We start from the raw sequence: 11,451 nt of genomic DNA, 5'->3' as shown, positions 1-11,451 counted from the left end.
AAAAAAAAAAAAAATCAAACATTTCCATACTTGTCCCATAGCCTACTGAATCAAGACAATGCAACTTTAGAACACATGCTTTAAAACGGACTTTCCAAGTGTTCTGATGCTCCTGGCCTCACAAGTGAGAAGCACAGTCCTGAGCAAGACTTTCATGCGGAAGATGAGTCTTCTATAATTCGCCTAAGCAAAACACACCACTGCGTTCGTGGCCAAGTTAGAGTTCATCTTGTTTTGCTGGATGAGTAGTTTACGGCTTCCCTGCCCCTCATCTGTTCACACCTGATGAGCCCCCCGCCACGACACATTCTTATTGGCCAGGTAGCTGGAGAGAGAGCTGGAGAAAGCAGCAGGCCACTTCCCAATGGAAGACACCGACAGACAGCGCTTACCATGGCAAAACCCACGTCTGCTTTCTTCAGGGCAGGCCCATCGTTGGTGCCGTCTCCGGTGACGGCCACCACCTGCCGCTGTTCTCCAACAGTGCTGTCGATGATACCTGGGAAAAAGAGCGCAGGTGACACCTGAGGTCATTTGCCAGCGCTGTTTCCCACGGAATACCCGATTCCAGTTTCTAGCGCTCCTTTTTTATTCTCTTCTTTCCCTTCCTCCATGCTAAAGCTTCTCCAGCCACCACCCAAGGGCAGTAACTGTTTCCAGAACCCAGCTCCACTGCTCCAATTCTACCTGCTGGCTGCGCAGTCTGGCTAAGTTACTTGTCTTTTCAACTTCCAACTTCCTTCCCGACAGAACAAGATGCTTTTACCTGTCATGACTAATTCACAGTACTACTGGCAAACAAGATATACAATGTTTAAAAGACCCAACTTTATTCCATGTCATACTCACCGAGGGCTCAGATGTTTGCTAAATGGAATATTCTCCCCCGAGCCTGGGAGCTCTCCCAGAACCTCCCTATTCAGGACAGAAGGGCTGCTCCGGCTGAGGCTCTTACCTGTCCTCACCCCAGCCTGCCTTCATCTTTTGCAGGCGCCCACTCAGGAGCTGATCTCACCTTTCACCAGCGTGTGCTTGTCAGTCGGGGAAGATCGCGCCAGCACCCGGAGCTTAGGCCAGATCTTGTCCAGCTTTTCTTGCTCTACCTGCCAACACCAGACCACATCTGGATGAGCCATGAAGGGAAATCACATACGCACACCCTCCAAGCTGCGAGGAGAGCTGTGAGTCCACAGCCCCACGGAGACAAAACGGCCAACTCAGCTCACTGATGGTGACCACTCATGTCCTGTTTGCTTCTCTTCCCTCCCTCTCTCCTACCTGGGAACCAGTGCATATTTCTTAGACCCTTGACACAAAGTGGGCCAGGGTTTGCTGCTGGCTCAGGGGGCTAATGGGACATTACGGAGGTCTTAGTTTGACTTTTCTGTGTAAACCGGGAGGCTCTGGTCTGTTCCACACTCAGGCCACTTCTCTTACAAGCTACTCTTAGCCACAGGGCAGTGACATGCGAAGGATGAGGGAGGGAGATGAGTATGAAACCGTCTTATGACCAAAAAAGCAGAATGACACGGAAAGTCAGTGACGCTGTTTCAAAGGGTAATTTGTGAATGAAGACAGCGGTAAGACAGCAGCTCCCCGTTTACCAGCTGAGCAGCTTTGGTAGGAAGGGCTGTCTCAGATGAGCAGATTTCGGTTTAGAGTCCACCCACTTTCTCCCGCACGCCCGGAAGCTGTACGCGAGAGCCAGCCCTTCCCTCATCCAGCGAGCGCTGGTTCCTCCCACACAGGACGCACCTCGCCCTTCTCATTGCGGATGAGTCTGTTGAATTCTTTGCCTTCTAAGCACAAGAAGTCATCTCCAGGTGTCAGAATGCCACATTTGGTGGCGATGGCCCGGGCTGTGTTGATGTTGTCACCTGTCACCATTCTGACAGTGATGCCAGCTCGTTTGCATTTGGCGATAGCATCTGGGACCTTTGGAGAGTGAAGGAGGAAAGAAAGACGGTGATACCTGTTCCACTGCTCCTCTCTGCTCTCCAATCACTGTGGACAGCAGAGAGGGACCAGAGAGGCTGTGTCACGGGGCACGGGCTACCCCCGGTCATTTTTATAGCACTCATTGCCATCTTGCTTCTGTTCACCCCACACGAGTCACATCTGAGTTTCACTTATTATCCTAGGCACTGCGGGCCACGTGCTTCAGGAGCCACGTGTGAACATCGCGCTTCCTCTTACAATCCAGGCTCCTCAGCAGGGCACAGGTGGTGTCTGGAGATGGGGCCGCTGCTTTTCTTCCCAGAGGAAGTTCTAATCACTCCCTGCCTGCCTGGCCCAGGCTCCAACCATATCAGCTCTTTGTAGTGTCCCAATGCAGGACACCTTCTCCAGCCCTGGCCGTGACAACCACCAGGCTGACTGTCTGAGCTTCCCTGAAGCGGAGATATTCCCAGTCCCCTTGTGTCTAGGACAGAGCTCAGTACACAGGCTCCTTGGAAAGACAACACTGGCTAAAGCAAGGAGGCTAAAGACAAAGTTGGTGTCCCAGTTAATCCTGCCTTCTGACCAGATATTAAGGCTAATAAACTATGGCTTTTTACTACTCAAACACCACTAACCCAGGGAATGGCATCCCCTGTCAGGTGGGCATGCCAGAGAAGCTGTGAAATCTCTCTGTGTAAGTCAGTAGCATTCAGGGAACTTGCCCGGGGTCACAAATAGACAAGGAACTTGCACCCACTTCCTGTGACTCCTGGGTGGCTCCTCCTTAGACTGGTGCCTGGGCCAAGGGCCACTGGGAGACTTTCACTCCTATGTTCCAGCCCTTTCTCCAAGCCGAAGTCTCACCTCTGGACGCACAGGGTCTTCGATGCCCACCACTGCGATACAGGTCAGTTCAGTGAGGATCTCATTCTCATTGTCCCAAGAGGGCTCTGCGTCATCGAAATCCCGGTAAGCTATGCAGATAGTCCGGAGCCCCTCACAGGCCATGGGCTCGATGACAGTGCGCACCATGTCGTCTCGGTCCTTATTCTTGAACGGCAATGCTTCCCCTTTCCTGTCCAGGATTCGGTTACACCTAGAGAGACACACGGTCAGAGAGCCGAGCCTCCTTTCCTCCTCCGTCTGTCTCTACAATCCTTACCGACACCCCGACCACTCTGTATCACTCCCAAAGACCTCACTCCTTGACCAAGCATCTCCTCCATGCATTGCTCAGCCGAGTGAGTCCCCGTTTCCACAGGAGCATGTGGCTCACGGACTGAGTGAGGCCTAGGTGGGCAGCCCGACCCTCAGTTCATTGTTCTTATTCACGTGGGAATGCAATGCTGTCCTCTGCGGATCGCCTGCTCTTTCGAACTTTCTAAAAGTAGAGACTTTGCAATCTGCAGATGTACACGGGAGGGTGGTAACCGAGAATGTGTTGATTAAAAGAAGGTCGCTGAGACCAAGTTGGGGCACCGCTACGTTCGGCTCTGCTGACCCTAAACCAAGCTGAGTCAACTTTTCATGACTCGTGGGTAGTCCGACCGTTTCTGAAGTTATGCACCTTACCTGCGATCAGAACTGACAGTGGGGAAGAAAAAGGAACGTGGAGCTAACACTGCTAGCACTTCTACGTGCAAGGCACCTTATATTCATTGATCACCTAATCACCGTGACACAGTGTTTATTCTGAGTACGATGATCTTTGTTTCCAGATTAGGAAATGGAAGTTTACACTGTCCAGGTCCGAATACTGGCTGTGTTTCTGTCAGCTGTATCTCCTTGAGCCAATTACATGACCGCCCTGTTTTCTCATCCGTAAATCATAAATCGGAGTGAATAATGGCGCCCACTTCGTGGAGTTATGAGAATTAAATAAAAGGAGCTAAAGTACTTAAAAGCAATGCTTGGCCCGAGAAGAAGACCAAGGGGGGCACTCACTTGCGCAAGATGATCTCTGAAGCGCCCTTGCTGAACATGCAGAAGCCTCCCCCGGGTTTCCGGATGACCGTGCTCATGGACTTGCGCACGGAGTTGAAGGTGTACACCTTGTAGAGCTTCTCCTCGGGCACCTCACTGCGCACAGCCTGGTAGTCGTGCTTCAGGTCGGTGACAAAGCCCAGCAGGGCACATTCGGTCTTGTTGCCCACTTGCCGTGGCAGGCCTCCCTCCTTCTCTGGGGGCTGAGGGAAAGACGCACACAGGAGAGAAAGCACTCAGGAGGGTAAGGACTCCCCTACGAAAATCTGACGTAGGGCTGGGGGTGTAGCTTAGTGAGACAACTCTTGCCTACGCTGCCCGAGGCCCTGGGTTCATTCCCTGCACCGCAAAACAAAAATTTAAAATCATAGATATAGCCGGAGACTGTAAGGATGGACAGCATTTGCTGGGGTTGTTTCAAGGGCAGTCAGACGGTAGTCAGCGGTCAGCTTGCTCCCAGAGCCACTCCCATCTTGGGGATTTTAGAATTGGCTCTAGATGTAATGCGGGTGTCTCACCCTGCATGGGACTGGCTCTAGATGTAATGCGGGTGTCTCACCCTGCATGGGACTTATTCTAATGTTCTCTTGGGCTCTGGAAAGTAATTCTTCTCCTGATCAGTCCAAGTCTGCTGTGAGCATGAGGTTCCTCTTTGCAGACATTGTCTCTCTAGGGTAATCAGAGGGTCACAGGCTCCTCAAACCTGACCGTCCATTACTCTCAGTCTCAACCTGAGCGTGTCTGATCACGTTCAGAAGCGAGAAAGCGACACAGGATGGCAATTCAGGCAGAAGAAACAATAAGGGATTTGTCTCAGAGCAAATTACTGTCCTCCTCCAACTGCCCAGGCCAAAAGGAGAGCTTACCAGTATCTTTGAGGTATAAGCGCTGTTGATAGAGATGCCATTGACAATAAGGTCCAGGACCCTGGGTGGTAAGACGTCAGGGCTTGGGATCTGATGGTAGTGGGTGCCCCCAATGTAAGCTTGTACCACTGTCATGCGGTTCATGGTCAACGTGCCTGTCTTATCAGAGCAAATGGCGGTGGCATTGCCCATTGTCTCACAAGCATCCAAGTGCCGCACCAGGTTGTTGTCTTTCATCATTTTCTACAAAGGAAAGCAGAGCAGACTTGAGAGAAGACCGACTGGTCTCACGCGAACAGGTCAGAGGCTGCGTCCCGGCCAACATCGCTCCATATTTTATTTTCGAGTCCTATACAAAAATGCAAGAGACTAGCTTTGTGCATCTGTTGGTTCATTTAAACACTGATGCAGCTGATGGCGATGGTCTCTCCAGTGTCAGGGACTTCCGCTCTGGTGACGGGCCACCCAAAGTTTATCCTTTCCCCAAAGGCTCCACAGAGCCCTCCTTCCCACCCCTGTGCCGAAGGAAGGAACCGCGTTGTTCCAGGCTCACCTTCACAGAGTAGGCCAGTGAGATGGTGACGGCCAGCGGCAGGCCCTCCGGCACAGCTACCACCAGCACAGTGACGCCGATGATGAAGAACTTGACAAAGTACTGGATGTAGACGGGAGTACACTCGGGTAGCCACGTTCTCCCTTGTATCACGAAGTTGTCGATCACAAAGTACAGGATCAGGATGACAACCGTGATGGCGGACATGATCAGACCTGTGCGGGCAACAAGTCACATGAACCACGGCTTGAGGGCACCGAGGGCTCAAACCACAGTGTAAACTGTCGTCTTTCTACTAATTTTTAAAGCCGTCATCTTTAAGGGGTCAGGCTAAAATCTGCCACCCATGCTCTGTTATACGCCATGGTACAAAAGAAAAGACCCAGGTTCTAAAGACAGTGGTTCCAAAGACCCAGGTTCTACTCTTGGCACTGCGCCAACTTAACTCATGGCTTTGACTGGTCAACCTCATCTAGTCCTGTTTCCCAGACCAAGTTTCTTGTTCAGAATAAGAGGATCAGTCTACACTCTTGAGACAGCACTTCATGGTTGTATCCCACAACTCACACTGAGACAACTGTATCTGTTCACTGACCAGTAGTTCACCAGTTCTTGACTTCTCCCTGTTAGCCCATGAGTGTTGGACCGGTCACAGCTTGGTTACAGAGGTGTCCCACTGATGCTAGCAGAGCACTTGGAAGGTGGACCCTGAGAAGACTGCTTCCAAAGCCTAACGTGCAAAAATTTATATGGCACTTGCTGTGGGCCAAGCAAACCCTTCACACGCCCTTTATGATGCCGGGTTACTGTTATTGTCCTCTTTTCTACTCTTGGTGGGGAATCAAACTCAGGGCTTCGTGCATACCAGACAAGCATTCTGCACTTGGCAGCTACACTCCCAGTCCTTTTGTTTTTTTTGGTACTGGGAATTGAAGTCAGAGCCTCATGCATGCCAGGTGGTTGTCGAGCCACTGAGCTATATCCCTGGTCCTCCAGTCATTTCTAATTTTTGTTTTGAAACCAAGTCTTGCTATGTTGCCCAGGCTGGCCTTGAACTCAAGATCCTTCTGTCTCCACCTCCTGAGTTGCTGGGATTACAGGCATGTGTCATGAGGCTCAGATAATTTTCTCTTCTTTGAAAATAGGATATAAGACAGGCACAGTGATGCACACCTGTAATCCGAGTTGAAAGTAAAAAATATACAAGGGATGGAAATGTAGCTCAGTGGTAAAGTACCCCTAGGTTTGATCTTCAGTACTGGGGGAGGGGGGAGAAAAGAAAAGAAACTAAACCTAAGGCTTTTAATATAATATACTGGTATAGGATGACCAATCAACCTGGCTTGCTTAAGAGCAAACAAACTGTCTGGGATGTAAAACTTTCACTGCTAAAATCAAGAAAGTGCCAAACCAGCCAGGATCGTTGGGTACCGTACACACTGAGGTAAAGGAAGAGTCTGTTCAAGGTCAAAACCCAACTGGCTCCTCTGAGGGCTGAAGTGTCAGTGTCCAGCAGCCCCTGCTCCTATCTGAGGCACAGCACTTGGGGAAAGTTCTGCTTGGAACCACAGCATGGATTTGAACTTGGCTTTTGCTAAGGGTCAGTGGTTCGGGAGTCTCAGAGTGAGGCTCCGAGGCGATGATACCAATGACAGCATATTTGCTTGTACTTCATGTGATCAGAACCAGGACTGGGGCATTCACGAAGCAAGGTACCCATGGTATAAAAAGCAGGGAGGTGCTCACTCTCGGGGTGGTGGAAGGCATTACCCAAGTCCTGCCTGGCTTGACATGAGAAATAAAACAGACTCAGGCCAATCTTCTGGTAGCTTCAACCCCCAAAGAGAAAGGTAGGGCTAGAAGTCTGCTGAATGTTTGACATCGCATGTCAGGCTCCATAGCTTGTTTCTGCTTTCGTAATTCACCTCCTCCACACTGGGATTATATGCAAGAGATTTCAAGGTAATCCAAAGTAGCTGGGTGTGAGATCGCTTGGCACAGAGCCCCCCTCGGTGCTTCAGATGTTCTCTGTGTGCACTGTCCAGAGCGACGGCCACTGGCTACCTGCAGCTACTGGTTATTGAAATGAATGGAGGACCAAAATTTCTAACTTGATGTCATTTAAGTGGACACAGCCACCGGTGGGTGGTGGCTGTAGTGGGCAGCACAGACCCTGACATGTGCTTAGTGTATCAGCAGCATTGCTGTTGTCTGGGAAGTTACTAGAAATGCAGACTCTCAGGCCCTGCTGCAGACAGGCTGAGCTGAATCTGTACTTTACCAAGAGCCCAGAAGAACTAGACCCAGAGATGTACCAAACAAAAGATTGCCTCAGAAAAATACACAGGGAAAACACCATAGATAAAGTACAACCTTCCCACTGTTCCCTCCTCTCAGCCTGGACCCCGCCACTGAACAGGGTGGTGGGAGGGAGGAGAACACAGAGGTGAGTGGTGGAAAGGCACCTTGCTTCCACAGCTCAGGACGCAGTCAGTGCCTCTCCTCTGGAGAGCCTCTCGGACCACTGTGTGCCACTTCCCCCGTCTTTATGCTGTGTTCACTTCTCTGTGCTGACCACGCGCCACCACTGTACAGGGGAACTGTGGCCTTCTGTGTCCTTAAGGAATCTACCGGCCCAAACCAGAGACAGGTCAGAGCTCTTAAAGCCTTCCTTCTTGCTAACTGTCTCCCCTGCTGTGATAGGGCACTCTTTACTTCTCCTTTGTGCACATGAAAGAGACAGTGGGGGCTGTGAGCCCCTACAAGTAGGAAAACATTTCTCTGAAAAAGTCAAATGGTGGCAGACAGGGACACAGTCAGCCAGATGCACTGACGACTTAAAAGCTTCCGCGTCCTTCTGCCTGACTTGGTTGGTACTGTGAGCATCCACACTGGCACAGAACAAGAAGCTGGCTTGACCTCACTCACCGGCTTTTCCAATCTGAACAGCCAAGCGCGTCAGCTTGCCCTGCAGCACTGACTTCTCCTTTCTGGGCACCTTGGACAGCTTCTTCTCCTTTTCCTCATTGTCAATCCCCTCCTGGCTGTTGAGGGGCTGGATTTCCAGGGCCACTCCATCCTGGGTCTTTGCTACAGTGCACACACAAATGCAAAAAGTGAGCAGGCAAGGTGGTGGTGGTCCTGAGCAGCAGGCAGATGGAAATCACAAGCCCTGGCCCTCCTTCTGGACCACACCTTAGCCCCTGGCATTCTGATCACTCCCACCCCGTGCCAGACACAGACTTGCCTTCAACCCTATACTGGGGCCTTTGGAACAACAGTCCACTAACCGGAAATGAAATGGGTGCTTTTAGGGCCTGGATTTCCTCTTCAGTGGCAGCTTCCTGGCACCAACTCAGAGCCCCAGGCCAGGTTTATTCCGGCAAGGGGAATAATCACGCAGCTAGGACTATTATCAGAAACTGTCCTTCCTGGAATTCAGTGCTTAAAATAGTGAATGTTTACTGAAGAGAGGGGCTGAAAGGCGAGTCTGGCAGAAGTTTCGAGGGCACAGGGGTCCTAGATGCCTGTTAAAAGGTTCACCTTTTTCCCTCTCTCTATGGGGACTGTTGGGGAAGAAACACAGACTCCCGTGGCCAAGGTATTTTCTAGCTCCTTCTTATATAAAGTGAAGGACTGGGGAAGGAAATCCCCTTTCTCCCCTGTCTGAAAAGATCAGGAGGTACAAAGTGGGACCCAGGGTTAAGTCATTGGAGAAGCGGAAGAAGTTGATATAAAGGGACCCCTGGGACAAGAGAAAGTGGGGATAAAGACAGACATATGAATCTATTTTGCTTTTCAAAGAAGACATAAAGACACCTGAAATTAAAGGATCATCTGTTTGGCGCTTGTACTCCAAAATGACCATTTCTAAAGACTACTACGATGCATACAAAGGAAAGACTCTAAGTGCTGTCTCTGGAGAGCAATTCTCGCTGGTTCCCAAGAGTCCTCCAACTTCGTCCCTACAAGTGCTCAGTCCCTTCCTTGCCTAGGATGCACTTCCTGAGAGGCTGTCTGCTGTTGGACTCACAGACAAGACGGAGACGGGATGCAGAGACAGTCACCAAAAGAGAAAAACACACAGCAGACCAGGAGCAACAAGACAGACTGTACAAAGAACAAAGAGAAGTGGAGAGAGGTAGAACTGACTCTCCCCAGGTACCCCAAGAAGATTAGCAGAGAAGGAATCCACGCTAGAAGAGGACACTGATGAGGAAGCTAGCAAGAGGAGGGTGCAGGGACTGCCCACCCGGACTGCCCACCCTCCCAACCCAGAGACTGATGACTTTTTGGTGTTTAAAATCAGGCCAAGGGCAACCGCGGCAAGCTTAGCGTCCTGAGAAGAGCAGATCGGCCTCCCTCACTCCGAAACTCTGACGTGAGGTTCCGGGAGCCAACAGCAGAGGGCGCTGCGGTCCCCATCTAGACCGGGACTGGGCCTTTGACCCCACCCCCGATCTCTGCACCTTCCTCAAATTGAGCCATCTGGGGCCACAGCAGCAGATAACAGGTGATGAAGAGGGAAGGGGAGAAGACAGATGGCCCGGAAAGGTCTGGTGTGAGCGTGGGCAGGCATAGGTGGCAAATGAGTGGGAGGAGAGGTTACCTTTGTTGCGATTTTCAGGGACTCCTTGTTTTTTACCTTTGAACAAGAAAGAACAAGAAGGAAAAAATTGGGGTGGAAACTCGAAGTGACTATTAAGAGATATGCAATTTGTTCGTGCTGCTCTGAGACCAGAAGAGCTACAGCGAAGGTGGTGGCTTGAAAGGAAAGGCAATAAATATGAAGGAAGCTCACATCTTTGCTCTTATTCACTCTTCCTGGAAGCCCTAATGACTCCCTGGGGCTCAGGCAGAGCCTCATGCAGGTAAGTACAAGCTCACACCTGGGCTACTTCCTCCTGGTCTGGCTGCTGCTGGGAGGGAGGGTGCTCTTGGGAAATGGGGCGGGGCCTCGCAGGGAGGGGCGGGGCCTCGCAGGGAGAGCAGGGCCACTTTCTATCTAGTGGCAAAGGCCCTGAAAGGTGTCTTATGTAATTCAACAGCACCAGGCAGGCTTCCTCCTCTCTCCCTGGCAGGTGGCCATGAAACTGAGGGTCTGCATCAGTGGGAATGTGTTCTGTTTTCTTTTCATACACTGCTCTCCCCTAAACAGCTCAAGATTACCCTCTGGCCAAGTGGCAGAAATCTGTCTCCCTCCAAGGAAGGTGGAATGCTAGGGAAAGGTGCAATTTGGCTGTATTATCTTTCTGTCTTTCTCCTGCTGTTCCTACTTCAGGAGCAAGTGAATGGCGAGACTGAACTTCAGGGTGGACGTGACCTCCCTTCTAGCCATGTCTCTTTTCCACCAAGAGCCAAGTTTCAGCCGGAATCCAATCAGTTTGCCCTTAGCTGTGAGGTTCATTAAATCCCCCCTCCCCAGGAGGAAAGTGGGGGGCACAGAGGACACTGAGTGTCGCACCCAGCCAGCTCACCTGGAGCAGGGTTTAACGCAACCCGCTCCAATCCACTAACCACACAGGAATCGAGGCTCAAGCGCAACCTGACTTAAGAAGCCTCTGGTTTTCACCAGAGCTCCCTGGACAGCCAAGGTTTACATCTTCATCTCGGCAAGGAGCTTGGGTATCTGTCCTCATTCCAGCCAGATCTGCCAGTGCGTCCCCAGGGAGGAGAGGGCAGAGGCTCTCATTCCGAATGCCAGAGCATCCTTTACCTTTCTTCTTCTTCTCTTCCTCATCATCCTCGCTGGCCCCCAGGAGGGTAAAGATGATTCCTGTCTGGGAGTTGATCCCCACGGCAGTCACTACCATCCGGCCAGAACCTTCCATCACGTGAGTCCCTGCACGGGAAAGAAGACGGGAAGAAATGTTCTTTAACACCTACTCTGATTTGGCGTCAAACAGAAACTTAAAAAATGAGGCCTGGCCCACAGACAGTGACACACTTATCAGAGCGTAAGAAAAGGTCAAGCGCTGGATCCATTTAAAGCAGACCAATCGCACTGAAGGTCAGGAGGAAAATGAGTGTTTCACCCCTCCACCCCCAAACAGCTGAGCCCTTCCAAGACCTTAACAGCACTTATTTCACAGAACACCTCCCTCGGGT

General features: G+C 51.1%; 1 protein-coding gene across 10 annotated transcripts in view; it reads right to left on the bottom strand.

Moving 5' to 3' along the window:
• The window catches only part of Atp2b4 (ATPase plasma membrane Ca2+ transporting 4), an 89,979-nt gene that overhangs the window by 18,739 nt on the left and 59,789 nt on the right, over positions 1-11,451 (bottom strand). For 8 of the 10 annotated variants that reach the window (XM_010645039.3, XM_010645029.3, XM_010645038.3 and 5 more), the window contains exons 6-15: positions 11,060-11,185; positions 9,953-9,988; positions 8,272-8,433; positions 5,344-5,558; positions 4,791-5,033; positions 3,886-4,127; positions 2,806-3,037; positions 1,756-1,935; positions 1,016-1,103; positions 393-499 (exon numbers count right to left, since the gene is read on the bottom strand). In XM_010645039.3, coding sequence (XP_010643341.1) covers positions 393-499; positions 1,016-1,103; positions 1,756-1,935; positions 2,806-3,037; positions 3,886-4,127; positions 4,791-5,033; positions 5,344-5,558; positions 8,272-8,433; positions 9,953-9,988; positions 11,060-11,185 — 1,631 coding nt within the window. The remainder of the gene's footprint in view (positions 1-392; positions 500-1,015; positions 1,104-1,755; positions 1,936-2,805; positions 3,038-3,885; positions 4,128-4,790; positions 5,034-5,343; positions 5,559-8,271; positions 8,434-9,952; positions 9,989-11,059; positions 11,186-11,451) is intronic. The other 2 variants (XM_033762175.1, XM_033762176.1) reach the window with 1 other exon arrangement.

The sequence above is a fragment of the Fukomys damarensis genome, unplaced genomic scaffold (assembly GCF_012274545.1).
Source record: "Fukomys damarensis isolate Sample0158 unplaced genomic scaffold, DMR_v1.0_HiC HiC_scaffold_11, whole genome shotgun sequence".
Classification (NCBI taxonomy): domain Eukaryota; kingdom Metazoa; phylum Chordata; class Mammalia; order Rodentia; family Bathyergidae; genus Fukomys; species Fukomys damarensis.
Note: the sequence above shows the minus strand (reverse complement) of the source record. Positions and strands in the feature narration are given on the sequence as shown.